This window comes from Tursiops truncatus, chromosome 5 (genome assembly GCF_011762595.2).
Source record: "Tursiops truncatus isolate mTurTru1 chromosome 5, mTurTru1.mat.Y, whole genome shotgun sequence".
NCBI lineage: Eukaryota > Metazoa > Chordata > Mammalia > Artiodactyla > Delphinidae > Tursiops > Tursiops truncatus.
Genome location: NC_047038.1, coordinates 120,739,511 through 120,765,965, shown reverse-complemented (window position 1 = coordinate 120,765,965; position 26,455 = coordinate 120,739,511). Strand labels below are relative to the sequence as shown.

The window sequence follows — 26,455 nt, the reverse complement described above, 5'->3', positions numbered from 1 at the left end:
CATAAAAGGGGAAATCGACAGTAACACATTCATAGTAGGGGATTGTAACACCCCACTTTCACCAATGGACAGATCATCCAAAATGAAAATAAATAAGGAAACACAAGCTTTAAAGGATACATTAAACAAGATGGACTTAATTGATATTTACAGGACATTCCAACCAAAAACAACAGGATACACATTTTTCTCAAGTGCTAATGGAACATTCTCCAGGATAGATCATATCTTGGGTCACAAATCAAGCCTTGGTAAATTTAAGAAAATTGAAATCGCATCAAGTATCTTTTCCGACCGCAACGCTATGAGACTAGATATCAATTACAGGAAAAATCTGTAAAAAATACAAACACATGGAGGCTAAACAATACACTACTTAAAAACGAAGTGGTCACTGAAGAAATCAAAGTGGAAATCAAAAATACCTAGAAACAAATGACAATGGAGACATGACGACCCAAAACCTATGGGATGCAGCAAAAGCAGTTCTAAGAGGGAAGTTTATAGCAATACAATCCTACCTTAAGAAACGGGAAACATCTCAAAGAAACAACCTAACCTTGCACCTAAAGCAATTAGAGAAAGAAGAACAAAAAAACCCCAAAGTTAGCAGAAGGAAAGAAATTATAAAAATCAGATCAGAAATAAATGAAAAAGAAATGAAGGAAACAATAGCAAAGATCAATAAAACTAAAAGCTGGTTCTTTGAGAAGATAAACAAAATAGATAAACCATTAGCCAGACTCATCAAGAAAAAAAGGGAGAAGACTCAAATCAATAGAATTAGAAATGAAAAAGGAGAAGTAACAACTGACACTGCAGAAATAAAAAAGATCATGAGAGATTACTACAAGCAACTGTATGCCAATAAAATAGACAACCTGGAAGAAATGGACAAATTCTTAGAAATGCACAACCTGCCAAGACTCAATCAGGAAGAAATAGAAAATATGAACAGAGCAATCACAAGCACTGAAATTGAAACTGTGATTAAAAATCTTCCAACAAACAAAAGCCCAGGATTAGATGGCTTCACGGGTGGATTCTATCAAATATTTAGAGAAGAGCTAAGACCTATCCTTCTCAAACTCTTCCAAAATACATCAGAGGGAGGAACGCTCCCAAACTCATTCTATGAGGCCACCATCAACTTGATACCAAAACCAGACAAGGATGTCACAAAGAAAGAAAACTACAAGCCAATATCAATGATGAACATAGATGCAAAAATCCTCAACAAAATACTAGCAAACAGAAGCCAACAGCACATTAAAAGGATCATACTCCATGATCAAGTGGGGTTTATTCCAGGAACGCAAGGATTCTTCAATATATGCAAATCAATCAATGTGATAAACCATATTAACAAATTGAAGGAGAAAAACCATATGATCATCTCAATAGATGCAAAGAAAGCTTTCGACAAAATTCAACACCCATTTATGATAAAAATCCTGCAGAAAGTAGGCATAGAGGGAACTTTCCTCAGCATAATAAAGGCCATATATGACAAACCCACAGCTAACATCATCCTCAATGGTGAAAAACTGAAAGCATTTCCACTAAGATCAGGAACAAGACAAGGTTGCCCACTCTCACCACTCTTATTCAATATAGTTTTGGATGTTTTAGCCACAGCAATCGGAGAAGAAAAAGAAATAAAAGGAATCTAAATCAGAAAAGAAGAAGCAAAGCTGTCACTGTTTGCAAATGACATGATACTCTACATAGAGAATCCTGAAGATGCTACCAGACAACTACTAGAGCTAATCAATGAATTTGGTAAAGTAGCAGGATACAAAATTAATGCATAGAAATCTCTGGCATTTCTATACACTAATGATGAAAAATCTGAAAGTGAAATCAAGAAAACACTCCCATTTACCATTGCAACAAAAAGAATAAAATATCTAGGAATAAACCTACCTAAGGAGACAAAAGACCTGTATGCAGAAAATTATAAGACACTGATGAAAGAAATTAAAGATGATACAAATAGATGGAGAGATATACCATGTTCTTGGATTGGAAGAATCAACATTTGAAAATGACTCTACTACCCAAAGCAATCTACAGATTGAATGCAATCCCTGTCAAACTACCACTGGCATTTTTCACAGAACTAGAACAAAAAATTTCACAATTTGTATGGAAACACAAAAGACCCCGATTAGCCAAAGCAATCTTGAGAACGAAAAACAGAGGTGAAGGAATCAGGCTCCCTGACTTCAGACTATACTACAAAGCTACAGTAATCAAGAGAATACGGTACTGGCACAAAAACAGAAATATAGATCAATGGAACAGGATAGAAAGCCCAGAGATAAACCCACGCACATATGGTCACCTTATCTTTGATAAAGGAAACAAGAATGTAAAGTGGAGAAAGGACAGCCTCTTCCATAAGTGGTGCTGGGAAAACTGGACAGCTACATGTAAAAGTATAAGATTAGATCCCTCCCTAACACCATACACAAAAATAAGCTCAAAATGGATTAAAGACCTAAATGTAAAGCCAGAAACTATCAAACTCTTAGAGGAAAACATAGGCAGAACATTCTATGACATAAATGACAGCAAGATCCTTTTTGACCCACCTCCTAGAGAAATAGAAAAAGAAACAAAAATAAACAAATGGGACCTAATGAAACTTCAAAGCTTTTGCATAGCAAAGGAAACCATAAACAATACCGAAAGACAACCCTCAGAATGGGAGAAAATATTTGCAAATGAAGCAACTGACAAAGGATTAATCTCCAAAATTTACAAGCAGCTCATGCAGCTCAGTAACAACAAAAAAAAACCAACCCAATCCAAAAATGGGCAGAAGACCTAAATAGACATTTCTCCAAAGAAGATATACAGACTGCCAACAAACACATCAAAGAATGCTCAACATCATTAATCATTAGAGAAATGCAAATCAAAGCTACATTGAGATATCATCTCACACCAGTCAGAATGGCCATCATCAAAAAATCTAAAAACAATAAATGCTGGAGAGGGTGTGGAGAAAAGGGAACACTCTTGCACTGCTGGTGGGAATGTGAATTGGTACAGCCACTATGGAGAACAGTATGGAGGATCCTTAAAAATCTACAAATAGAACTACCATATGACCCAGCAATCCCACTACTGGGCATATACCCTGAGAAAACCATAATTCATAAAGAGTCATGTACCAAAATGTACATTGTAGCTCTATTTACAATAGCCAAGAGATGGAAACAATCTAAGTGTCCATCATCGGATGAATGGATAAAGAAGATGTGGCACATATATACAATGGAATATTACTCGGCCATAAAAAGAAACGAAATTAAGCTATTTGTAATGAGGTGGATAGACCTAGAGTCTGTCATACAGAGTGAAGTAAGTCAGAAAAAGAAAGACAAATACCGTATGCTAACACATATATATGGAATTTAAGAAAAAAAAATGTCATGAAGAACCTAGGGATAAGACAGGAATAAAGACACAGACTTACTAGAGAATGGACTTGAGGATATGGGGAGGGGGAAGGGTAAGCTGTGACAAAGCGCGAGAGAGGCATGGACATATATACACTACTAAATGTAAGATAGATAGCTAGTGGGAAGCCGCTGCATAGCACAGGGAGATCAGCTCGGAGCTTTGTGACCGCCTGGAGGGGTGGGATAGGGAGGGTGGGAGGGAGGGAGACGCAAGAGGGAAGAGATATGGGAACATATGTATATGTATAACTGATTCACTTTTTTGTAAAGCAGAAACTAACACACCATTGTAAAGCAATTATACTCCAATAAAGATGTAAAATAAAATAAAATAAACATACTATAAAATACAAGGGAATATTGTAAGAACTGAGAAACCGTAAGACATGATAGTACCAAATACATAAAGAGCTATTGTGTAGAAGAGGAATGGGACTTACTGTTTCTCTAAATCTAAGAGTAATCCATGGCATAGTGCTATGTGAAAATGCAGAGCAAAATATTCCATCAATGACTGCAAATATGTAAACATTTAATAGGCAAGCGAATAAGGATTGAAGGTAACTAGGACAGATGAAACACTGATGTGTTTAGGCGATGGTAACGTGGCCAAGTTGTGTTGACTCTTTGTTTAGTATTGTTCTGCAAAAAAGAAATTTTAACAAAAGCAAACACATAAAAGAAGAAATGGAAGTGCTATAATCATAGAAAAATGTTCAGCCTTACTATAATCTAAAAACAAATAGATTTACATATTTATCAAAATGAAAAACATTAAAAATAGATAATACCTAGTACTAGTAAGGTCTCAGGAAATAAGATCTCTAATACAGTTCTGACCAGAGTGTAAATTTTTACACATTTTCTGAGGAAAAATTTGGCAAACTATATAAAAAAGAATAAACAACAGTGACAATCCTTTGATGCAGCAATTCCACTTTTAAGACTATATCCTAAGTAAGTGAGGATTTATATAAAGTTTGAACTAAAAACGTACTCACAGAAGCCTTGTTTATAATCCATAACAATTAAAAATAACCTAAATGTCTATTATTAGTTAATTTGGCTCAGTAAATTATACAATGGAATATTATGCAGACATTAAAATTATGTGCAAAAAGTACATATATATATATATATATTTTTTTTTTTTTGGTTGCACTGCACAGCATATGCGGTCTTAGTTCCCCAACCAGGGATCAAACCGTGACCCCTGCAGTGGAAGTGTGGAGTCCTAAGCACTGGACCACCAGGGAATTTCCTGGAATAAAGTATATCTGATGGCAATAAAGGAAGTTCACAACTTGAACAAAACAGGTAACTAAATACTCTGCATAGTACAGTCTAGTTTTCGTTTAAAATATTCTATATATATGTACTATATGTGCATATACACATATCATATACACATACATATACATATATACATATATTTGGTGCTTGATTTCTTTTTTGCTCATGTGTATATAAATTTTAAAATTTATTATTTGATTTTATTACATTATTTATTTTATTGCTTATATAACAAAACAAAGCAATTAAAAATTAAATAAGAGGGCTTCCTTGGTGGCGCACTGATTAAGAATCCGCCTGCCAATGCAGGGGACACGGGTTCGAGCCCTGGTCTGGGAAGATTCCACATGCCGCGGAGCAACTAAGTCCGTGTGTCACAAGTACTGAGCCTGCACTCTAGAGCCCGCGAGCTACAACTACTGAGCCCACGTGCCACAACTACTGAAGCCCACACGCCTAGAGCCCGTGCTCTGCAACAAGAGAAGCCACGACAATGAGAAGCCCGCTCACCGCAACTAGAGAAAGCCTGCGCACAGCAACGAAGACCCAACACAGCCAAGAAAAAAAAAAAAAGAAAATTAAAAAAAAAGAGCTTTTTTCATCTATCAAATATGGAAAGTTTTTTAAAAATATGAATCAGATAACACAAAGTTCACAGCACTTAGTTTGTAATGGAGCAGGACCCTATGGGGCCTTCCTGGGACAGGCCTTTTCTCATATCCTCGTCTTTAGTTCCTCTCTGAAGTACCTAGATAACAGCATTTCATGCACATTTCCATAGTTGTTTTACAGATGTGAAAACCCCCCACTGAAAGGAAGGTATTAACTACTTGATGACCATGAGCACATAGCCCCAGACCTCCCCATAGCCTAAGGACTGATAATGTTAATCCCTGTGACACCTCCCTGTTGCCTGCACCTTCAGCCAATCAGAGAATTGTGCGTGAGCTGATCACATACCTTGCAACTCCTCCCCCACCCTCGCCCCCCAACCTGGCTTTTAAAAAAATGCTTTGCTGAAACCCTTTAAGGAGTTTGGGTTTTTTTTTTAGAGCAATGAGTCACCTGTCTCCTTTGTGGCCCTGCAATAAACCTTTCTCTGCTCCAAACGCCCACGTTTTGGTGTTTGCCCTCACTGTGCGTTGGGTACACGCACTTGCGCTAACAAGTTGATGATCAATAAATACTTCCTAAATGGGAAGGAAATCTAAAAAAGAGTGGATATATGTATACATATAACTGATTCATTTTACGGTACAGATGAAACGAACAAAACATTGTAAAGCAACTACAATAAAAATTATTAAAAAAATTTATCAGAAAAAAAAAATACTAGTTCCTCTCTCTTCCCTGGTGACAGGAGGTATTCAAGCACAAATTAGAAAATGGCAGATCTGGGATGCAGTTGAAGAGATTTAGGCAAGAAGTTTGTATTAGATGAACTCTAAAGCTCCTATCAACTCTGACATTTCATGATCAACACAATTTTCCCCTATTTACCTCTTAAACTATCAACTGGGATAATACAAAAAACTACGGTTTGTATTGACTACCTAGTAATTGCGTTACCATCAGTAGCACTGTACATTGTGAATGGAGGGGCGGTGGTGTGAAAAAAAAATCCGGCACAAGGGAAGCCAGACTCAAGTCCCAGCCCACCTCTCCATTGACAGTTCCCTGGCTCCTTGTTTTGTGAATGAGCGGTGGTCCTCAGGCCTCAGATCAGACACTATCCGCGAGAAACAGAACTTTAAAAAGGGAATTACTTTCCTTTTCCAAGGAGTTGCCGGGTGGACCAACACAGGAATGGAGCGCCCTTTCCAACCTCCTGAGAGTATGGGAGACGTTCAGGACCCTGGGATCCAGTCAGTAAGGGACGACTGGGGAGCTCTCTCTAGGAACTGACAGGGCCTCTCCCAGTTGGCCGCACCGGGCCTTCTCCGCCGGGCGCCAGGAGGTCGCGCTGGCCGCGGCTACAAACAGGACAGCACGGAGGGGCCGAACGCCCTGCCAGGTACCCTTACGGCCCCCACGTGCACGCGGGCCGCGAAAAGGCTGGAGCCTCGGGCCGGGGCGGGGCTAAGGCCGCGGGGCGGGGCTCCAGCTGCGCGCGCGGGGCGGGGGCGGGGCGCGCAGCGTGGTCTGGGCAGGCCCGGTGCTCTTCCTCCTCCCGCGCCCAGGCCTGGCGGGCCGAGCTCCTCCCCCGGCTCGGCCTCTCTCCCCACCCCTGCCCTCCTTCTGCCCAGCAGTTCCTCCTTCCCTCCTCCCCCTCTTCCTCGGTGAGGTGCTCCTCCATCAGCCAGCCAGCATGGCGGCCGTGGAGACGCGTGTGTGCGAGACGGACGGTTGCAGCAGTGAGGCCAAGCTCCAGTGTCCCACCTGCATCAAGCTGGGGATACAGGGCTCGTACTTCTGCTCGCAGGTAGACTCTCGCTCCCCAGCGGCGCCGCCGCTGCCCCCCCTCCCCTCTCCGCCTGACCTCGCCGCCGGTCGGGACATGCTCCTCCTCTTACCCCCGCGGTCGCGCCGGCCGCGCTTCCTCCTCCCCACAGTCTGAAGCGCCGCCGCCCCCTCTCTCCTCCGGGGGATCTGGGGCCCCACCGGATCCTGGCCGCGCGGGGCGCACGCTGGGTACTGGCGCGGGCGGCCGCGGCCATGTGGGCTGGGGGCGGAAGCGGACTTGCCCTGAGTCGCTCGGCCGCGCTGGGGCCCCGCGTTGAGGGGCCGGTTCTCACCGCGCATCCTCTGCCCGGGCTGGGGCTGCCAGGTGTGCGGGCTACCCGGGACAGGTGGGGACGCCGGGGGAAGGCGGCAGCTCCAGCTGTGCGAGTCGTCACAGCTGCAGCTCCCGGCAGGGCTCTGATCTTGGTCGCTGGGGGCCGCGGGGCCGGGTAGTCACTCTGGCCCCTACGGGATTGGGGGTCGGAAGAGACCCGCTGGCCTTTGAAGAGTGAGTTACCTGGGACGGTGGGGGTCGCAGAGAGGAGGTATACCAGCCCCACCCACCTCTGTCCGTAGGTTTTACTGCTGCGCATTGACACTTCGGCAACTTTGGGGTTGGGGATGGAGAGGGATCTGTGTAATTCATTCTTTTCCTTTGGCATCCAAAATTATTAATTTACAAAACCATAAGTTAACAGTATGAGTCACCCCTGATTTACTGAACTTACCACTGAGTGAAAAAGACAGTTCCATTAAGAGTTATGCTTTAAAGCCGTAGTGTATTAAAATACAAGTTTTGTGCGGTGGAGCAAAGCCAGCACTGAATGGGGTCCGGACTGCAACGTGTGCTGGTGTTTATGTTTACTGAAGAGCACTAGTGTTCCGGCTGCATTTAGACGCCCGGAGTATTGGCCCGGCGGCATCGGTACGGCTTTTAGTTACAGTCCGGATTTGTTGAAGAAAGGCACGTGAATATTCAGGTACTAAATCGGTAGTGTCCCGCGAGGAGGAGAGCATGAACAAAGAGTCTGAAGGCACGGTCAGGGCCCTGGCCTTGCCGTTGACTGTGAGATCTTGAACTAGTCAAGTTACTTAATCTTGCTGAGCACCTCTGTGCAGAGGGGAAGATGATACTTTTACTTGCATATTTCACAAGGTTGTTCTGAGGCCCAAATTATCCAATGAATGTGAAATCTTGGTGAAACCTAAGGAGGTTCTTTTTAAAGGTCGTCAGTACACTGTAGCACTGTTATATGTAAAAATATAAACGAATAGAAGGAAAACAAATATATAAGAGCAATAATATAAATATTTCAAATATAAACTGTGTAAACATAAAGATGTATGTAAAATTAACGTATAAATAAAATCCTTAAGGTCCAGCACTTGTAGATAAGCGGTTGTAAGAGATCCTAGCTATGTTGTACAGGTGTTGTTTTCAGATAGGATATGATCCTTGACCTTGTTAGTATCATTTGGAAAAAGTTGCGCATGGAGAAGTGTTGCTCATTTTAAAAATAGCATTGGGACTACTCAACATGCTAAAAGTGGTCTGAGTCCTTTTGTTTCTTTAAAATAATTTTCAAATTCTATAATTTGTTGAGGCCTGTGTGGGACCTGGACTTAAAACAAAAAAACAGTAGTTTATCTTTGGAAATTGTGTACCGCATGAGTAGACTAATGTGGTTTATGTTGTGCTTAAATTTAGTTGGCATTTGGTAATGTTAAATGAATTAATATGTACACAGACTTACCTGCTGGGATTTTAAAAAGATACTATGAAGCCATATTCATCAGGGATGGGTGATATTCTCTTAGGCATGGTTTTATTCAGTAGAAAGAACATTGGCTCATTGGGGTTTATGGAAAAATGCCAACACATTTGTGAAAACATGCAGGGTTTATTCAGTACAGTAGGTATTTCATGTTGGATTCTGCAGGTATATTTCTAGTCCCATTGTTATACCTGTAGTCAAATATATCCTGAATGGTGCTCAAAGCTGTCTCTTTCTTCATTTCTGTTACTACCTCCTTTAGTCAGTTTTAAAAATTTCTCACCAGTTTCTCTTAGTTCATTTCCCTGCTGTAGTTTCCCACCTTGCAAATAAACACCCACACCCACCCACACACACACAAAAAAAAATCAAAGGAAGAAAACCTTTTGTACAGAAGTTATTTCTCCCCTAGCATAGCACAGTCTGACTATGCTTACCGCCACCTATAACAAATAGAGTTACCATTGCTTGCAGGATTCTAGCCCCGTAGTCAGGGCACCTGTCTTCAGAAATCACAGCTATTCTTTCAGTCCCAGCTTGAGACCTTGATCAATCATTAACTTTTCCTAAGCCAGTTTCCACATTTGTGATGAAACTAGGGCTTCGTGCCACTTCTCTGATCATTTTCACTAGCAGTGGTCTGTCTTTTCTCTTCTCCTTGCTCCTCTGGTCCCCAGCCTGGCTATCTGGCCAGCTTGTCTTTGGGAACAAACCGAACAAAACTACAAGAGCCGTAACAGAAGTAAGCCTTTCCCGGTTACCCTGTCACACCACCTTATTCCCTTTATAACATTTTATACAATCTGTAATTATTTCATTTTTGTTCTTGTTTATCTGTCTTTTAATCAGAAGGTGAAGTCATGAAGAAGCTATCTTGTTCAGTTCCCTATCCTCATTTCTCAACACAATGCTCTATGCAATAGGGGGTCAATAAATGCTTGAGTCATTGTATCAAAAGGCAGAATAAAGAGGTAGACTACTGCATTTGAATCACAGCTCCATTACTTACTAGCTGTGTGCTTTAGGTAGATAATCTTTGTTTTTTGTTATAGCCTTTTAAAATGGGTCTATGAATAGTACCAACATCAGGGTTGGTACTAAATACTAAATACTAAGTGTATGTAAAACACTTAGCATAGCAGTGCGTTTCATCAGTGTTAGCTCTTTTTATTGTTATACTGAGTTTATGCTTAAGAAGATAGAAATATTTTTATTTAGGATGCTTAATTTTAAGAAAAGTTTTGGTCCTTTAATGAGTAAAACCCGTTTTACTTGAAATCGAGCTTTTCAGGAGTTCCTGATGTTTGGTGGTATTTCTTTATAGATGTATCCATCTTATTCAATAGTAGTTGACCAATTTTAATAGTAGTTTAGTAGTTTACTTGTAGTCCCTAACAGTTTGTAAGAGTTTTTTGAGGATGGAGGCTGTGCTGTACTCATTTTTGTATTTCTTTTAAGTGCCTTGTACACAGTAGGCACTCAGTTCATTAAATGAAAGAAGAAAGGTCATTGGGCCTGAGAAGGAAAAGCAAAGAGCAATCAAGCCCTTAGTGAACACCCCAGGGCAGATGCTATCTTGTCCTTAGTTGAAGGATCTGCTGAGAAGGACCTGAGTGATTTGCAGCGCTTCATAAGGCATAAGAACTTAAAAGGTAGTATAGTATAAGTGGAAGGAGCCTGCCTGGGTTTGGAGTCTGACCTGGGTTTAAAATTTTTGAGACCATGTCCTTGGGTAAGTCATCTCCTATTTTATGAGAGGGCTAATGGTACACCCTCTTTATGGAGCTAAGGTGAAGGTAAATAAGAGCATGCGAAGTGCCTCACACAGTGTTCAGTAAATAGTTTTATTACACACATAGCCTTATGTCTAATACTATTACAGTCAGATATAAGGAAGGTATAAAAATGTTTAAGGACTCCTAGAGTAATGAAAATAAAAACAAAAATAAACAAATGGGCCCTAATTAAACTTAAAAGCTTTTGCATAGCAAAGGAAACCATAAACAAGACTAAAAGACAACCCTTAGAATGGGAGAAAATATTTGCAAATGAAACATCAGACAAAGGATTAATCTCCAAAATATACAAACTGCTCATGGAGCTCAATATATAAAAAACAAACAAACAACCCAATCAAAAAATGGGCAGAAGACCTAAATAGACATTTCACCAAAGAAGACATACAGATGGCCAAGAGGCACATGAAAAGATGCTCAACATCACTAATTATTAGAGAAATGCAAATCAAAACTACAATGAGGTATCAGCTCACACTGGTCAGAATGGCCATTATCAAAAAATCTAGAAACAATAAATCCTGGAAAGGGTGTAGTGGAATGCTGCACTCTTGGTGGGAATGTAAATTGATACAACCACTATGGAGAACAGTATGGAGGTTCCTTAAAAAACCAAAAACAGAAGTGCCATATTACCCAGCAATCCCACTACTGGGCATATACCCTGAGAAAAACCATAATTCAAAAAGAGACATGTACCAAAATGTTCATTGCAGCTCTATTTACAATAGCGAGGACATGGAAGCAACCTAAGTGTCCATTGACAGATGAATGGATAAAGAAGATGTGGCACATATATACAATGGAATATTACTCAGCCATAAAAAGTAATGAACTGATTTATTTGTAGTGAGGTGGATGGACCTAGAGACTGTCATACAGAGTGAAGTAAGTCAGAAAGAGAAAAACAAATACCGTATGCTAATGCATATATATGGAATCTAAAAAAAGATAGAAATGGTACTGATGAACCGAGTGGCAGGGCAGGAATAAAGACGTAGACAGAGAATGGACTTGACACGGTGTGGGGAGAGGGGGAAGCTGGGGGAAAGTGAGAGTAGCATTGACATATATACACCACCAAATGTAAAATAGGTAGCTAGTGGGAAGCAGCAGCATAGGACAGGGAGATCAGCTCTTTGCTTTGCGACCACCTAGAGCGGTGGGATAGGGAGTGTGGGAGGGAGGCTCAAGAGGGAGGAGATATGGGGATATATGTATGCATATGGCTGATTCACTTTGTTGTACAACAGAAACTAACCCAGCATTGTGAAGCAATTATACTCCAATAAAGATGTATTTAAAAAAATAAAAATATAAGTAGTAAATAAACATATTCTATGAAATGGGGAAGCATCGTTTGTTATGAACATTTTGAACAAATTCTTGCAATAGGTTCTTTCAAAGAAACAGTGGTGATGTAAGGTGACTGATTGGGTCTTCAGTAAGAAAGTAAGTGGGTGGGCATCTTGTATGTTGGAGTTGGAAAGTGAGGAAGGAATTGACCTTCCAACATGTAGCATCTTTGAAATGCAGACCTGCCCTCTAAGACGCTTTCTCCTTTGGTAACAAAGTTCCTGAGAATGCGGAGTGTTTCTGGAACTCATCTTCATCCTCCTTGGAGGTATTACCATATTATACTTTTTATTTCTAGGGATTTTCTTTAAATTCCTCACATTACCTCACACTATGCCTAGATATTGTTGTAAGATTGGTGTTTGGGTACAACTGTCTTAGCTTCTTACTAAAAAATGAATAGGATGAAGGTTTGGAGGGGTTGTGATTTTTTTTTTAAACAAAAATAACTTTTGCTGTAGAAAAAATTAGAAAATGCAGGTGAAAAGTTACCCAGTGATTATTTCTGTGAGTTTTTTGATGAGTATTCTTACAAACACATTTATATATTCTTATATACATTTATGTGCATATACTTGTATGTGTTTTTGTCAGAATGGTACCATAATATACATAATCTTAGGGAATTTGCTTACTTTTACGTCTTAACTAATATATTGGGAATGTCTGTAATAGCTACATTTACATTATCCTTTGTAGTGGCTGGACTAATATACAACGTGATCGGTGTACCGTCCTTTATTTACTCACTTATGGTTGAATTTACTTTCTTTTCAATTTTTTTAGCTACTGTTTAACTGCTCTTCAATAAATGTTCTTGTGAAATTTAAATCATTTTGATTTACTCGGGAGTATAGGATAATAGTAGGACTGGTACAGGAACCCAGGAACCAAGGATTGAAGCACCCCAAGCTGCTAGTAGTTCTCACAGTGTAGTCAATGGATTGTTACTAGTTTGAGAAACTTCTGGTGGTGAATGGAGAGCTCCTTTTATTGACATGTTTGTATTATAAATGCTTGTCATGAATTATACTTTTATTCCAGTAGAACTTGTGAAAACCAAGCATCATTTGGTTGGTAGATAGTAAAAAGTTGAACAAATCTTTAACTCTGAGTTACTGTTTTAGAGATTGAAGGGCTATTGGAAGTAGATGTGATCTTATACAATTGATATAGCTTGTGGTAGAAGTTTTAGTCACTTTTTTTTTTTTGGGGGGGGTGAGTCTGTTTCAGATTTGGCATACTTACAACATTTTTAGTTTGGTCTTAATAATTTGGTGGGGATGACAGACACATAAGCCCATTGCTAAACACATACCCAGCTCTAGACAGGAGGGAGGAGCTTTAGCATGGTAGCTCCTTCTCTATAAATGAGGAATTGTCTTTGGTATTAATAGCAAATCCATTTAGTTGATGTAATATAGGCAGGAATACTCTATAGAGCAACCATTGGGATTCTCTCCATATTAAAGTTTTAATGTAACCAAATATAAATATAATTATCCTTTCTGCTTGATCCTGAACCTCTCTTGACCTCACAGTTTTAACATGAAGCATTTGCTTATTCATGCTTGGGCAGCTCAACAATTATAAATCTTTTTTTTCTTTGATTGATATCAATCTCGGATCTGGCTTTGAATAAAGAACAATTCAACACACCCTGTAAGCTAGGCCTGCCTTTCGCAATGTGTGTATTTAGCAGCTATAGTTGAACCTAGGAAAGGGGGCCCTCTGAAAATTCCCCTCAATTATTCATTGCAAATGAGTTTTCCCTTTGTGCACCATTCACAATAGCTAAATTGTGGAAACAACCTACATATCCATGGATGGATGAACAAATAAACAAAATGTGGTATAAATATATAACAGAATACTATTCAATTTTTTTTTTTTTTTTTTTTGCGTTACGCGGGCTTCTCACTGTTGTGGCCTCTCCCGTTGCGGATCACAGGCTCCAGGTGCGCAGGCTCAGCGGCCATGGCTCACGGGCCTAGCCGCTCCGTGGCATGTGGGATCTTCCCGGACCAGGGCAGGCGGACTCTCAACCACTGCGCCACCAGGGAAGCCCAGAATACTATTCAATTTTAACAAAGAAGGGAATTTTGCAATGTGCCACAGCATGGATGCATCTGGAGGACATTGTGCAGAATGAAATAAGTCAGTCACAGAAAGACAAATACTGTGTGATTCCACTTACAAAAGGTACCTGAAATAGTCAAAATCAGACACTCAAAGAGTGGTTGCCAGGGGTTGGGTGAAGGGGGAAATGGGGAGTTACTAATTAGTAGGCATAAAATTTCAGTCAAGTAAGATGGATAAAATCTAGAGATCTGCTCTTTACCATTGTACCCACAACAATGTAAATTATATATACATAAATTTTTTGGCTGTGCCCTGCGGCATGTGGGATCTTAGTTCCCCGACCAGGGATTGAACACGTGCCCCCTGCATTGGAAGTGTGGAGCCTTAACCACTGGACTGCCAGGGAAGTCCCAATGTAAATTATTATTGACACTTAACAATTGTTAAGAGGGTAGATCTCATGTTAAAGTCTTCTTACCATTAAAAAAAAAAAAAAGTTCTTTCCTGTTTTTGTCTCTAGTAACCTATCTGTTTTATAGCTAAGTTCAGTGGGGACTTCTTCCTGATACACCAGAGCTGTGCCATGTCTGTTGGAAAGCATTCCTAAAATCCCTGTCAGCTGGAGTTGGCTAGTGTGACATTTATCTGGGTCATAGGCTCAGGCCTCTAAAGAGTGGTTTGGGTATAAGTGAAATTTTGTGACTTTAGCAGTTTCCTTATCATCATATAGTGGGAGGCAACAGAGACTTTTCCATATTTTGAACTTGTATTTTTTGGTTCTGCCTTGATAAAAGGTAAAAAAGGGCAGCCCTTTGCATCAGATTCTGAAGGTTACCCTGCTTTATTGATCAAGCTATGAGCTCAAATCATTTAGTAAAATAGGTAAATGTAAGTACCATTAGGTTTTAGACATGGCATGGCTTTTTTTTTTTTTTCCCTCTGAATGGGGATTAATTTTCTTACTGATTGTTTCACTAATTGGTGCTAGTGATGGGTTTAACTATTTGAATACTGATAACTCTGCATTGTTCACTACTAATATGTGGAGAAAAATATAAATGCAGTTATGTGATTTAGTGTTGCTTTTGAATTGAGGTTTTTAAGTACCTTAACGTCAGGATCTATAAGTTTTCTTTTTTTTTTTTTTTACTCATTTGTTTTTATTAGATGTTGAATAGAATAAAAAACTAACAGTAAGTCATCCATAGGATCTAAAGAAACGTGATATAGTAAATGCCTCTATACTTAACCACCTAAGTTATTAAAAAGAACATTATTAGTAAAGCAAGTAAAACCAGAAGGCTCTTACGTGTCTCTCACCCAAGTGGAACTCCCTATTCTGAATTTTGTGTTTATCATTCATTTGCTTTTCATGTTTGATTCCTTAGATAATACATTGTTTAGTTTTGGTGTTTTTGAGATTTTTATAAATGAAATCACTGCAAGTATTCTAAAACTTGCTTTATATATTGAGGTGCTCCTGTGTTGCACCTACGAGTGCAACATGGGGGGAGGGGCTGGGAGCTGAGGCTTAGGCTTCGGTGGTCAGACCCCAGGGAGAGGACTGGGGTTGGCTGCATGAACACAGCCTGAAGGGGGTTAGTGCACCACAGCTAGCAGGGAGGGAGTCTGGGAAAAAGTCTGGAGCTGCCGAAGAGGCAAAAGACCATTGTCTTGGAGTGCGCGAGGGGAGGGGCTTCCTGCTCTGTGTTCCCACAGGTGACAGAGCACCACCTAAGTGAGCTCCAGAGATGGGCACGAGCTGCAGCTATCATCTTGGGCCCCAGAGGCGGGCACGGACCGCTACTGCTGCCACCAAGTATCCTGTTTGCAAGCGCAGGTCACTACCCTCACCCTCCTGGGAGCCTGTGCAGCACACCACTGCCAGGGTCCCGTGATCCAGGGACAACTTCCCCAGGAGAACACATGGTGCACCTCAGGCTGTTGCAGTGTCACTCTGGCCTTTGCTGCCACAGACATGCCCCGCATTCCATCTGTGACTGCCGTACCCCTCCCTCTCCTTGGCCTGAGTGAGCAAGAGAGCTCTAATCAGCCACTGCTTTAACCCCCTCCTATCTGGGCAGGAAACAGATGCCTGAGGGCGGCCAACACGCCCTCAGGGACCAAAACCAAAGCGGAACCCCAGGAGCTGTGCAAACAAAGAATAGAAAGGGAAATTTCTCTGTGTAGCCTCAGGAGCAGTGGACTAAATGCCCGCAATTGGCTTGGTAAACCCTGTGTATGTGGAATACCTGAATAGACAATGAATGCTCCCAAAAGAAGGCGGTGGACTTTGGGGAGCAGCTGTAGACTTGGGGTTTGCTTTCTGTGTCTAATTTGTTTCTGGTTTTATGTCTATTTTTGGTTTTGGTTTTATCTTAGTTTAGTTTTAAGTGCTTGTTATCATTGGTGGATTTGTTTATATGTTTGGTTGCTCTTTTCCTTTTTTTTTCTTTCTCCTCTTTTTGTGAGTGTGTGTGTGTATGTTTCTTTGTGTGATTTTTTCTGCTTTTACCATTTGTTTTGAGTCTCTTTTCAGTTTTGTTTTTTTTAATAAATTATTTAGTTAGTTAGTTTTGGCTGCATTGGGTCTTCATTGCTGTGCATGGGCTTTCTTTAGTTGCAGTGAGCAGGGGCTACTCTTCGTTGTGGTGCGTGGCTTCTCACTGCGGTGGCTTCTCGTTGTGGAGCACGGGCTCTCGGCACGCAGGCTTCAGTAGTTGTGGCTCGCGGGCTCTAGAGCTCAGGCTCAGTAGTTGTGGCGCATGGGCTTAGTTGCTCCGTGGCATGTGGTAGCTTCCTGGACGAGGGCTCGAACCCATGTCCCCTGCATTGTCAGGTGGATTGTTAACCACTGCGCCACCAGGGAAGCCCTGTTCGTTTTTTTATTTTTTTATTTATTTTTTCTCCTCCTTTTCTTCCGAGCCGTGTGGCTGGCAGGGTCTTGGTGCTCAGGCTGGGTTTCGGGCCTGACCTTCCAAGGTGGGAGAGCCGAGTCCAGGATGTTGGATGACCAGAGGCCTCCCAGCTCCATGTAGTATTAATCAGCGAGAGCTCTCCCAAAGATCTGTCTCAACACTAAAACCCACCTCCACCCAACAGCCAGCAAGCTCTAGTGCTGGATGACTCATGCCAAACAACTAGCAAGACGGGAACACAACCCCACCCATTAGTAGAGAGGCTGCCTAAAGTCATACTTAGTTTACAGACACCCCAAAACACACCACCTGATGTGTCCCTGCACACCAGAGGGACAAAATCCAGCCCCATCTACCAGAACACAGGCACCAGTCCCCCTAACCAGGAAGCCAATTTCACCCACTGGGGGCAGACACCAGAAATAATAGGAACTATGAACCTGCAGCCTACAAAAAGGAGACCCCAAACACAGTAAATTAAAAAAAATGAGAAGACAGAGAAATACGCAGTAGGTGATGGAGCAAGGTAAAAACCCAACAGACCAAAGAAATGAAGAGGAAATAGTCTACCTGAAAAAGAATTCAGAGTAATGATAGTAAAGATGATCCAAAATCTTGGAAAAAGAATGGAGAAAATACAAGAAACATTTAACAAGGACCTAGAAGAACTAAAGAACAAACAAACAGAGATGAACAACAATAACTGAAATGAAAAATACAGTAGAAGGAATCAATAACAGAATAACCGAGGCAGAAGAACGAATAAATGAGCTGGAAGACAAAATGGTGGAAATAACTGCCGAGGAGCAGAATAAAGAAAAAAGAATGAAAAAAAATTGAAGACAATCTCAGAGACCTCTGGGACAACACTAAATGCACCAACATTCAAATTATAGGGGTCCCAGAAGAAGAAGAGAAAAAGAAAGGGTCTGAGAAAATATTTGAAGAGATTATAGTCGAAAACTTCCCTAACATGGGAAAGGAAATAGTCACCCAAGTCCAGGAAGCACATAGAGTCCCATACAGGATAAACCATAGGAGAAACACATCAAGACACATATTAATCAAACTAACAAAAATTAAATTCAAAGAAAAAGTATTAAAAGCAGCAGGGAAAAGTAACAACATACAAAGGAATCCCCACAAGGTTATCAGCTGATTTTTCAGCAGAAACTCTGTAGGCCAGAAGGGAGTGGCAGATATACTTAAAGTGATGAAAGAGAAAATCCTACAACCAAAATTACTCTACCCAGCAAGGATCTCACTCAGATTTGACGGAGAAATCAAAAGCTTTTCAGACGAGCAAAAGCTAAGAGAATTCAGCACCACCAAACCAGCTTTACAACAAATGCTAAAGGAACTTCTCTAGAGAGGAAACACAAGAGAAGGAAAAGGCCTAGAAAACCAAAACCAAAACAATTAAGAAAATGGTAATAGGAACACGCATATTGATAATTACCTTAAATGTGAATGGATTAAAAGCTCCAACCAAAAGACACAGATTGAGTGAATGGATACAAAAACAAGACCCGTATATATGCTGTCTACGAGAGACCCACTTCAGACCTAGGGACACATACAGACTGAAAGTGAGGGGATGGAAAAAGATATTCCATGCAAATGGAAATCAAAAAAAAGCTGAGTAGCAATACTCATATCAGACAAAATAGACTTTAAAATAAAGACTATTAAAAGAGACAGAGGGGCTTCCCTGGTGGTGCAGTGGTTGGGAATCCGCCTGCCAATGCAGGGGACATGGGTTCGAGCCCTGGCCTGGGAGGATCCCACATGCCGCGGAGCGGCTGGGCCCGTGTGCCACAACTACTGAGCCTGCGGCGCCTAGAGCCCGTGCTCCACAACGGGAGAGGCCACTGCAGTGAGAAGCCCATGCACCACAAAGAAGAGTTGCCCCTGCTCGCTGCAACCAGGGAGAGCCCGCGTGCAGCAATGGGGACCCAACACAGCCAAAAATAAAAATAAATAAATTAAAAAAAAAAAAGGAGACAGAGGACACTACATAATGATCAAGGGATCGATCCAAGAAGAAAATACAATTGTAAATATTCATGCCCCAACATAGGAGCACCTCAATACATAACGCAAATACTAACAGCCATAAAAGGGGACATTCACAGGAACACAGTAATAGTAGGGGACTTTAACACCCCACTTTCACCAATGGACAGAGATCATCCAAAATGAAAATAAATGTGGAACACCAGCTTTAAATGAAACATTAGACTAGATGGACTTAATTGATATTTACAGAACATTCCATCCAAAAACAACAGAATACACTTTCTTCTCAAGTACACATGGAACATACTCCAGGATAGATCATATCTTGGGTCACAAATCAGCCTTGGTAAATTTAAGAAAATTGAAATCGTATCAAGTATCTTTTCTGACCACAACGTTATGAGACTAGATATCAATTACAGGAAAAAAAATCTGTAAAAAATACAAACATACGGAAGCTAAACAATACACTACTAAATAACCAAGAGATCACTGAAGAAACCAAAGAGGAAATCAAAAAATACCTAGAAACAGATGACAATGAAAACACAACGACCGAAAGCTTATGGCATGCAGTAAAAGCAGTTCTAGGATGGAAGGTTATAGCAATACAATCCCACCTCAAGAAACAAGAAAAATCTCAAATAAACAACCTAACCTTACACCTGAAGCAATTAGAGAAAGAAGAACAAGAAAAACCCAAAGTTGGCAGAAGGAAAGAAATCATAAAGATCAGATCAGAAATAAATGAAAAAGAAATGAAGGAAACAATAGCAAAGATCAATAAAACCAAAAGCTTGTTCTTTGTGAGTTAAACAAAATTGATAAACCGTTAGACTCATCAAGAAAAAAAGGGAGAAGACTCAAATCTACAGAATTAGAAATGAAAAAGGAGAGGTAACAACTGATGCTCCAGAAATACAAAGGGTCATGAGAGAGTACTACAAGAACTATATGCCAATAAAGTGGACAACCTGGAAGAAATGGACAAATTCTTAGAAAAGCACAACCTTCCAACACTGAACCAGGAAGAAATAGAAAATGTGAACAGACCAGTTACAAGCACTGAAATTGAAACTGGATTAAAAATCTTCCAACAAACAAAAGCCCAGGACTGGATGGCTTCACAAGTGAATTCTATCAATATTTAGAGAAGAGCTAACCCCTGTCCTTCTCAAACTCTTCCAAAATATAGCAGAGGGAGGAACACTCCCAAAGTCATTCTACAAGGCCACCATCACCCTGATACCAAAACCAGACAAAGATGTTACAAAAATGAAAACTACAGGCCAATATCACTGATGAATATAGATACAGAAATCCTCAACAAAACACTAGCAAAAAGAATCCAACAACACATTAAAAGGATCATACACCATGATCAAGTGGGGTTTATCCCAGGAATGCAAGGATTCTTCAATATACCAAATCAATCAATGTGAAAAACCATATTAAAAAATTGAAGGATAAAAACCATATGATAATTTCAATAGATGCAGAAAAAGCTTTTGATAAAATTCAACACCCATTTATGATAAAAACTCTCCAGAAAGTGGGCATAGAGGAAACCTACCTCAACATAATAAAGGCCATATAAGAAAAACCCACAGCCAACATCATTTTCAATGGTGAAAAACTTAAACCGTTTCCTGTACGATCAGGAACAAGACAAGGTTTCCCACTCTCACCATTATTCTAAATAGTTTTGGAAGTTTTAGCCACAGTAATCAGAGAAGAAAAAGAAATAAAAGGAATACAAATCAGAAAACAAGAAGTAAAACTGTCACTGTTTGCAGCTGACATGATACTATACATAGAGAATCCTAAAGATGCTACCAGAAAACTACTAGAGCTAATCAATGAATTTGGTAAAGTAGCAGAATACAAAATTAATTTGATAGGATTCAATACCAGTTCCTAATAACATTATTTTAAGAGTAGAAATAGAAAAAATTATGTCCTTATTATAAGAAAAAGTATAAGATACCTCCAGTTTTATTCTTTTTCAAAATTGTTTTAGCTATTCTAATTTGCCTTTGCATATAAATTTTAGAATTATGCTTTTCTATGTTAAAAAAAAATCCTGTTGGGATTTATTTATTTATTTATTACGTATTTATTTGGCTATGCTGGGTCTTAGTTGCAGCACGCAGGATCTTCCTTGTGGCATGCGGGATTTTTAGTTGCTGCATGTGGGATCTTGTTCCCTGACCAGGGATTGAACCCGAGCCCCCAGCATGGGGAGTGTGGAGTCTTAACCACTGGACCGCCAGGGAAGTCCCCTCCTGTTGGGATTTTGATTGGAATTGCTTAAAACTTATAAATGGGGCTTCCCTGGTGGCGCAGTGGTTGAGAGTCCACCTGCCGATGCAGGGGACACGGGTTCGTGCCCCGGTCCGGGAAGATCCCACATGCCGCGGAGCGGCTGGGCCTGTGAGCCATGGCCGCTGAGCCTGCGCGTCCGGAGCCTGTTGCTCCGCAACGGGAGAGGCCACAACAGTGAGAGGCCCGCGTACTGCAAAAAAACAAAAACAAACAAACAAAAACTTATAAATGAATTTGGGGAGAATTGACATCTTTCCTGTATTTAGTCTTCTACTTCAAGAGCACAGGATGTCTATTTATTTAATTCTTACTTGATTTCTTTTATCATTGTTTCTTAGTTTTCAGCATACAGCTCCTGTACGTCTTTTGTTATATTTATACTATTTATTTAATATTGGGAGGAGTGATTGTAAATGGTGTTACTTTGTGTATTCCCAATTACACATGGCCAGTATATAGAAATATGGTTGGTTTTTGTGCGTTGACCTTGTATTTATGGCCTTGCTAAACTGATATTTTAGTTCTGGGAGATTTTTTTCCCTTGGTTTTTTTTTTTGCGGTACTCGGGTCTCCCACTGCTGTGGCCTCTCCCATTGCGGAGCACAGGCTCCAGACGCGCAGGCTCAGCGGCCATGGCTCACGGGCCCAGCCGCTCCGCAGTATGTGGGATCTTCTCGGACCTGGGCACGAACCTGCGTCCCCTGCCTCGGCAGGCGGACTCTCAACCACTGCGCCACCAGGGAAGCCCTCCCTTGGTATTTTTATATAGATAATTATGTCAGCTTTGAATGGGGACAGTTTAATTTCTTCCTTTCCGGTCTGTATGCCTTTTATATTTTTCTTACCTTGTTGCATTGTAAGACTTCCAGTATGATGTTGAAATATGCATGTTGAAAGTAGACATCCTTGTCTGGTTCTGATCTTAGGGAGAAAACACTGTGTCTTTCACATTAACTATGATATAATCTGTAGACTTTTTGTAGATGATCATTATCAAGTTGAGGAAATTCTCTTCTAGTTTACTGAGAGTTTTTATCATGAATGGTTGTTGATTTTTGTTTCCAACTATATTGTGGATTTTTCTTTTTCTTCTTGCACTTCTGTTACTTTCTGCTTCATGTATTTTGAAGCTCTGTTGTTTGATATATACAGTTTAGACTGTTACATCATCTTAGTTAATTGACCTTTAAAAAAAAAACATTCTGTAATTTAACTTTTTACCCTTAGTAATTTTCTTTGTTATGTCATATAGGTCCTGAGGCTCTGTTCATTTTTTTAAAAAAAATCTTTTCTGTGTTCAAATGGGATAATTTCTTTCAATCTTTTAGTTCACTGCATCTTTCCTTTGACATCTTCATTATGCTATTGAGCACATCCAATTAATTTTTTAGTTTGGCATTGTATTTTTCAATTTTAAAATTTTCGTTTGGTTTTTCTTTACATCTTCTTTGCGAAGATTTTCTTTTTTTTCCATTGATTGAAGAGTGTTTTGATTGATTGTTGGAATGTTTTAATAATAGCTGCTTTAAAGTGTTTGTCAGTTAATGCCAACATTGGTGTCATCTTAGCATCGGTGTCTGTTGACTCATTTCCCTTGTAAATTGAAATTGTCTAGGTTCTTTATATGCTGAATAATTTTAGATTGTATCCTAGGGATTTTGAATATTATGAGATCTTGAGTCTTGTTTAAATCTTGTGAAGAATGTTGATATTTTAAGTTTTAGCTGGGTAATAATCTGGTTAGGTTCAGCCTGCAAGTTCTAACATGCCTTCTTTGGGTCCAGTGTCAGTTCAGTTTTCAAAACCTAGCAGTGCCATTCAGATCTGTCCCTGAGACCTGGACGATGGTCTCTCTATTCTGTTCTCACACGCATCAGTATTGTATTATGAACAACTTTATGGGGTCACTTTCTGGTGCTCCTTCCTGGTACTTTCCGGTTCCTTGGGAATCCTCATTTTTGGTCCTCTGGCCAGAAAGCTGGGGTTTTAGTTATCTGCTTTGCTGCATACTTCATGACGGTGCCTTTGTCTGGGCCAAATGACAGGAGGACACAGAGAAGAAAGTAATGGGGTTCGACCCCACCCTCGCTGGACCACAGCTTCACTGATGAGAGAGGAGATGCCTCTTCCTCAGAACTTTGACTCCTATGAGCTCACATTGTGGGTCGCCTCAGGATCACTTGGGGTTTGGGGTGTGAGAAGAGAGAAATGAGAAAAGAAGGTGGACTGTATTCTGAGCACTAGGCGTTCCCTTTCCTGTTCCTTGAGCCAGAATTAGAGGGCTTCTGGACTGCTCTGTGTTTGTGCCCCGGTGGGCACTTCCATGTTGCCCCTGGTGATTTTGGTGGGGGAGGATGGTAGACTCATCACCAGTTCAGTGGTTCCTTAAATAGCTGTGCCATACATTCTGTTTGGGTTTTGTAGTTGGACTAAATCTGTGAACCTCTGACTTTTGTCTCCTTTACAGTGGCTACTGATGTCTCTGCTCAGTGTTTCTTTAATTTAAAAAATTAAAAAAAAAACCCTAAAACCTGGCTTCCTAAGGTTTGCTTTTGTGTCTGAATAGCTTAGAATTCTGCCAAAGGTTAGTCACAAGTTGTGCTCACACACCTTGAGCTGGCAGGCTGTTCTCTGTGATGGTCTCTGTGTTGGCTGGAGAGCCTGTTCAAACCTAAGGTTCTTCCTGACTTTTTTAAATTTTATTTATTTTTGGCTGCCTTGGGTCTTCGTTGCTGCGCGTGGGCTTTCTCTAGTTGTGGCGAGAGGGGGCTACTCTTCGTTGTGGTGCGCGGGCTTCTCATTGCGGTGGCTTCTTTTGTTGCGGAACACGGGCTCTAGGTGACCGGACTTCAGACGTTGCAGCACGCGGACTCAGTAGTTGTGGCTCACAGGCTTAGTTACTCTGAAGCATGTGTGGGATCTTCCTGGACCAGTGATCGAACCCGTGTCCCCTGCACTGGCAGGCAGATGCTTAACCACTGTGCCATCAGGGAAGTCCCTCTTCCCGACTCTTGCATCCCCTTCCCCAATGCGCAGGTTCCGTGGACAGTGATGCTAGTCAGCTACAAAGGTTACAGTCATCACTAGCTGCCTAACTGCCATAAGTTTTCATAAGCTAAGAATTCAGGGCAGGGTTGACACAGACATGTTAAAAATATACAGGTGCATCATCTTTTCAAATTTCAAGTTTAAATTGCTTTTAAAAATAATAAGATTGAGGGACTTCCCTGGTGGCGCAGTGGTTAAGAATCTGCCTGCCAATGCAGCGAACATGGGTTTGATCCCTGGTCCGGGAAGATCCCACATGCCGCGGAGCAACTAAGCCCGTGTGCCACAACTACTGAGCCTGCGTTCTAGAGCCCGTGAGCCACAACTACTGAGCCTGCGAGCCACAACTACTGAAACCCGTGCACGTAGAGAGCCCGTGCTCCACAACAAGAGAAGCCACTGCAATGAGAAGCCCGCACACCGCAATGAAGAGTAGCCCCCGCTCGCTGCAACTAGAGAAAGCCCCACGCACAGCAACGAAGACCCAATGCAGCCAAAAATAAATAAATCTATTAAAAAAATAATAAAATTGATAAAACTGTTATTGGCTACACATTTTTACACAGTTTTCCCTACATTGCAGTTGAGGAAAGTGGAACGCGGAGATATTAAGATTTTTTTTCCCCTTACAGCTAATAAATGATCAAGCTATGGGACAAGTCTTTCTGACTTCAAAGTCCATGATTTTAGCTGCTGCCCTAAACTTAATTTAGAAAATCATGTGAGTTTTGAGTTGTCCCTACCTATAAACCCTTTATGAATTATGAATTATCCTTAGTAGTAAGTAGGCAATGGATTTTTTTGTAGTGTTAAAAAAATTAGGTGAAAATACTAATTTTCTTTAACATTTTAAATGCTTCTTTTATCTCTCCTCTCTGATGGTTCGTTCTTTCCCCTCCCTTTCTTGAGTTAAATTGGTGTGTAAACTTCTGTGTTCTCTAAATGAATCAGTTGGGATAGAGATGTTATTTTATTTAAGGAAATATGTGTCAGCTTCTGTGAGGTCAAAAAAAGATGCTGGGTGAGGCAAAAGTACTTTGTTCACATAACCTATTTAGAAAAGTTTATAAATAGGTTGTATTGGGTTGCCAGCTATATAAAGGCAGATCTTATTTTGCAGTTTTGATATGCATGAATCTAGTTACCATAGAGTAGTTAAAACCAGTCTCCGAACAACATGAGTAATGACATGAAGTACATAAGACTTCATTGCTAGCTCTTCAGTCCTCAGATCACTGCGTAAATCACAGCTGTGTGTCTTGATCAGTGAGTGACCAGTCCCTCCACTCTGTTCAAAGCCTGTCAGCGATTGGTCCCTGTGCATCTGTCACTCGGTTCTCTTGCAGACAGCAGAGCCTGTAGTTGCCTAGCTTTCTTGTTTCCCAATGATAAACTTATGTGACATTTTACAAAAATGGATCATTGAAAGAAGGAATTGGCTAACAAAGATGGAAGTGCAACAAAGAAGTGCTAAGTGTTAATGCTGGAAGTGAAATCTAAATGGAACATAAATGGAGTTGTGGAAGAAACAGCTGACCCAGGGGAGTGTTGACATTGCCCACCTTTCTAGAGACTCTATAGATGTGCAGCCAGAGGAAGTCGGACAGACTTGTTGACATAAATGAGGAAAACGGTTGTGATGAAAAGAATGATGGTGTCTCAGGGGAAGTGACACCAACAAAAAACTTTACATTAAAAGAACTCTCAGGGGTACTGAGAGTGCAAAGGATAAAATTTGGAAGCTGTTTTAAACCTAAAAAGGAGTATGACAATCTGCCAAGCATAACAAAGATATTCACTGTTTACTGAGTTATACAGTGGGAAGAAGGCACACGTGTTCAAATTAGTCTTGATAAGTTTTAAAATAAAGAAATAAAATACCCTAATTTTCAATATATCTAATGTTTTAAATTACAGTATACTAAACA

At 40.6% G+C, this 26,455-nt stretch overlaps 2 protein-coding genes across 3 annotated transcripts in view; one reads left to right on the top strand and one right to left on the bottom strand.

The window, feature by feature from the left end:
- The window catches only part of EIF4E (eukaryotic translation initiation factor 4E), a 113,075-nt gene extending 105,675 nt beyond the window's left edge, over nt 1-7,400 (bottom strand). The window contains exon 1 of the mRNA XM_019926448.3: nt 7,280-7,400. The gene's annotated coding sequence lies outside the window, so the exon portion shown is untranslated. The remainder of the gene's footprint in view (nt 1-7,279) is intronic.
- METAP1 (methionyl aminopeptidase 1) overlaps nt 6,995-26,455 on the top strand; it is a 69,100-nt gene continuing 49,639 nt past the window's right edge. The window contains exon 1 of one of the 2 annotated variants that reach the window (XM_019926452.3): nt 6,995-7,188. In XM_019926452.3, the coding sequence (XP_019782011.1) occupies nt 7,075-7,188 (114 nt within the window). In that variant the 5' untranslated portion in view covers nt 6,995-7,074. The remainder of the gene's footprint in view (nt 7,189-26,455) is intronic. The other variant, XM_019926451.3, reaches the window with a different exon arrangement.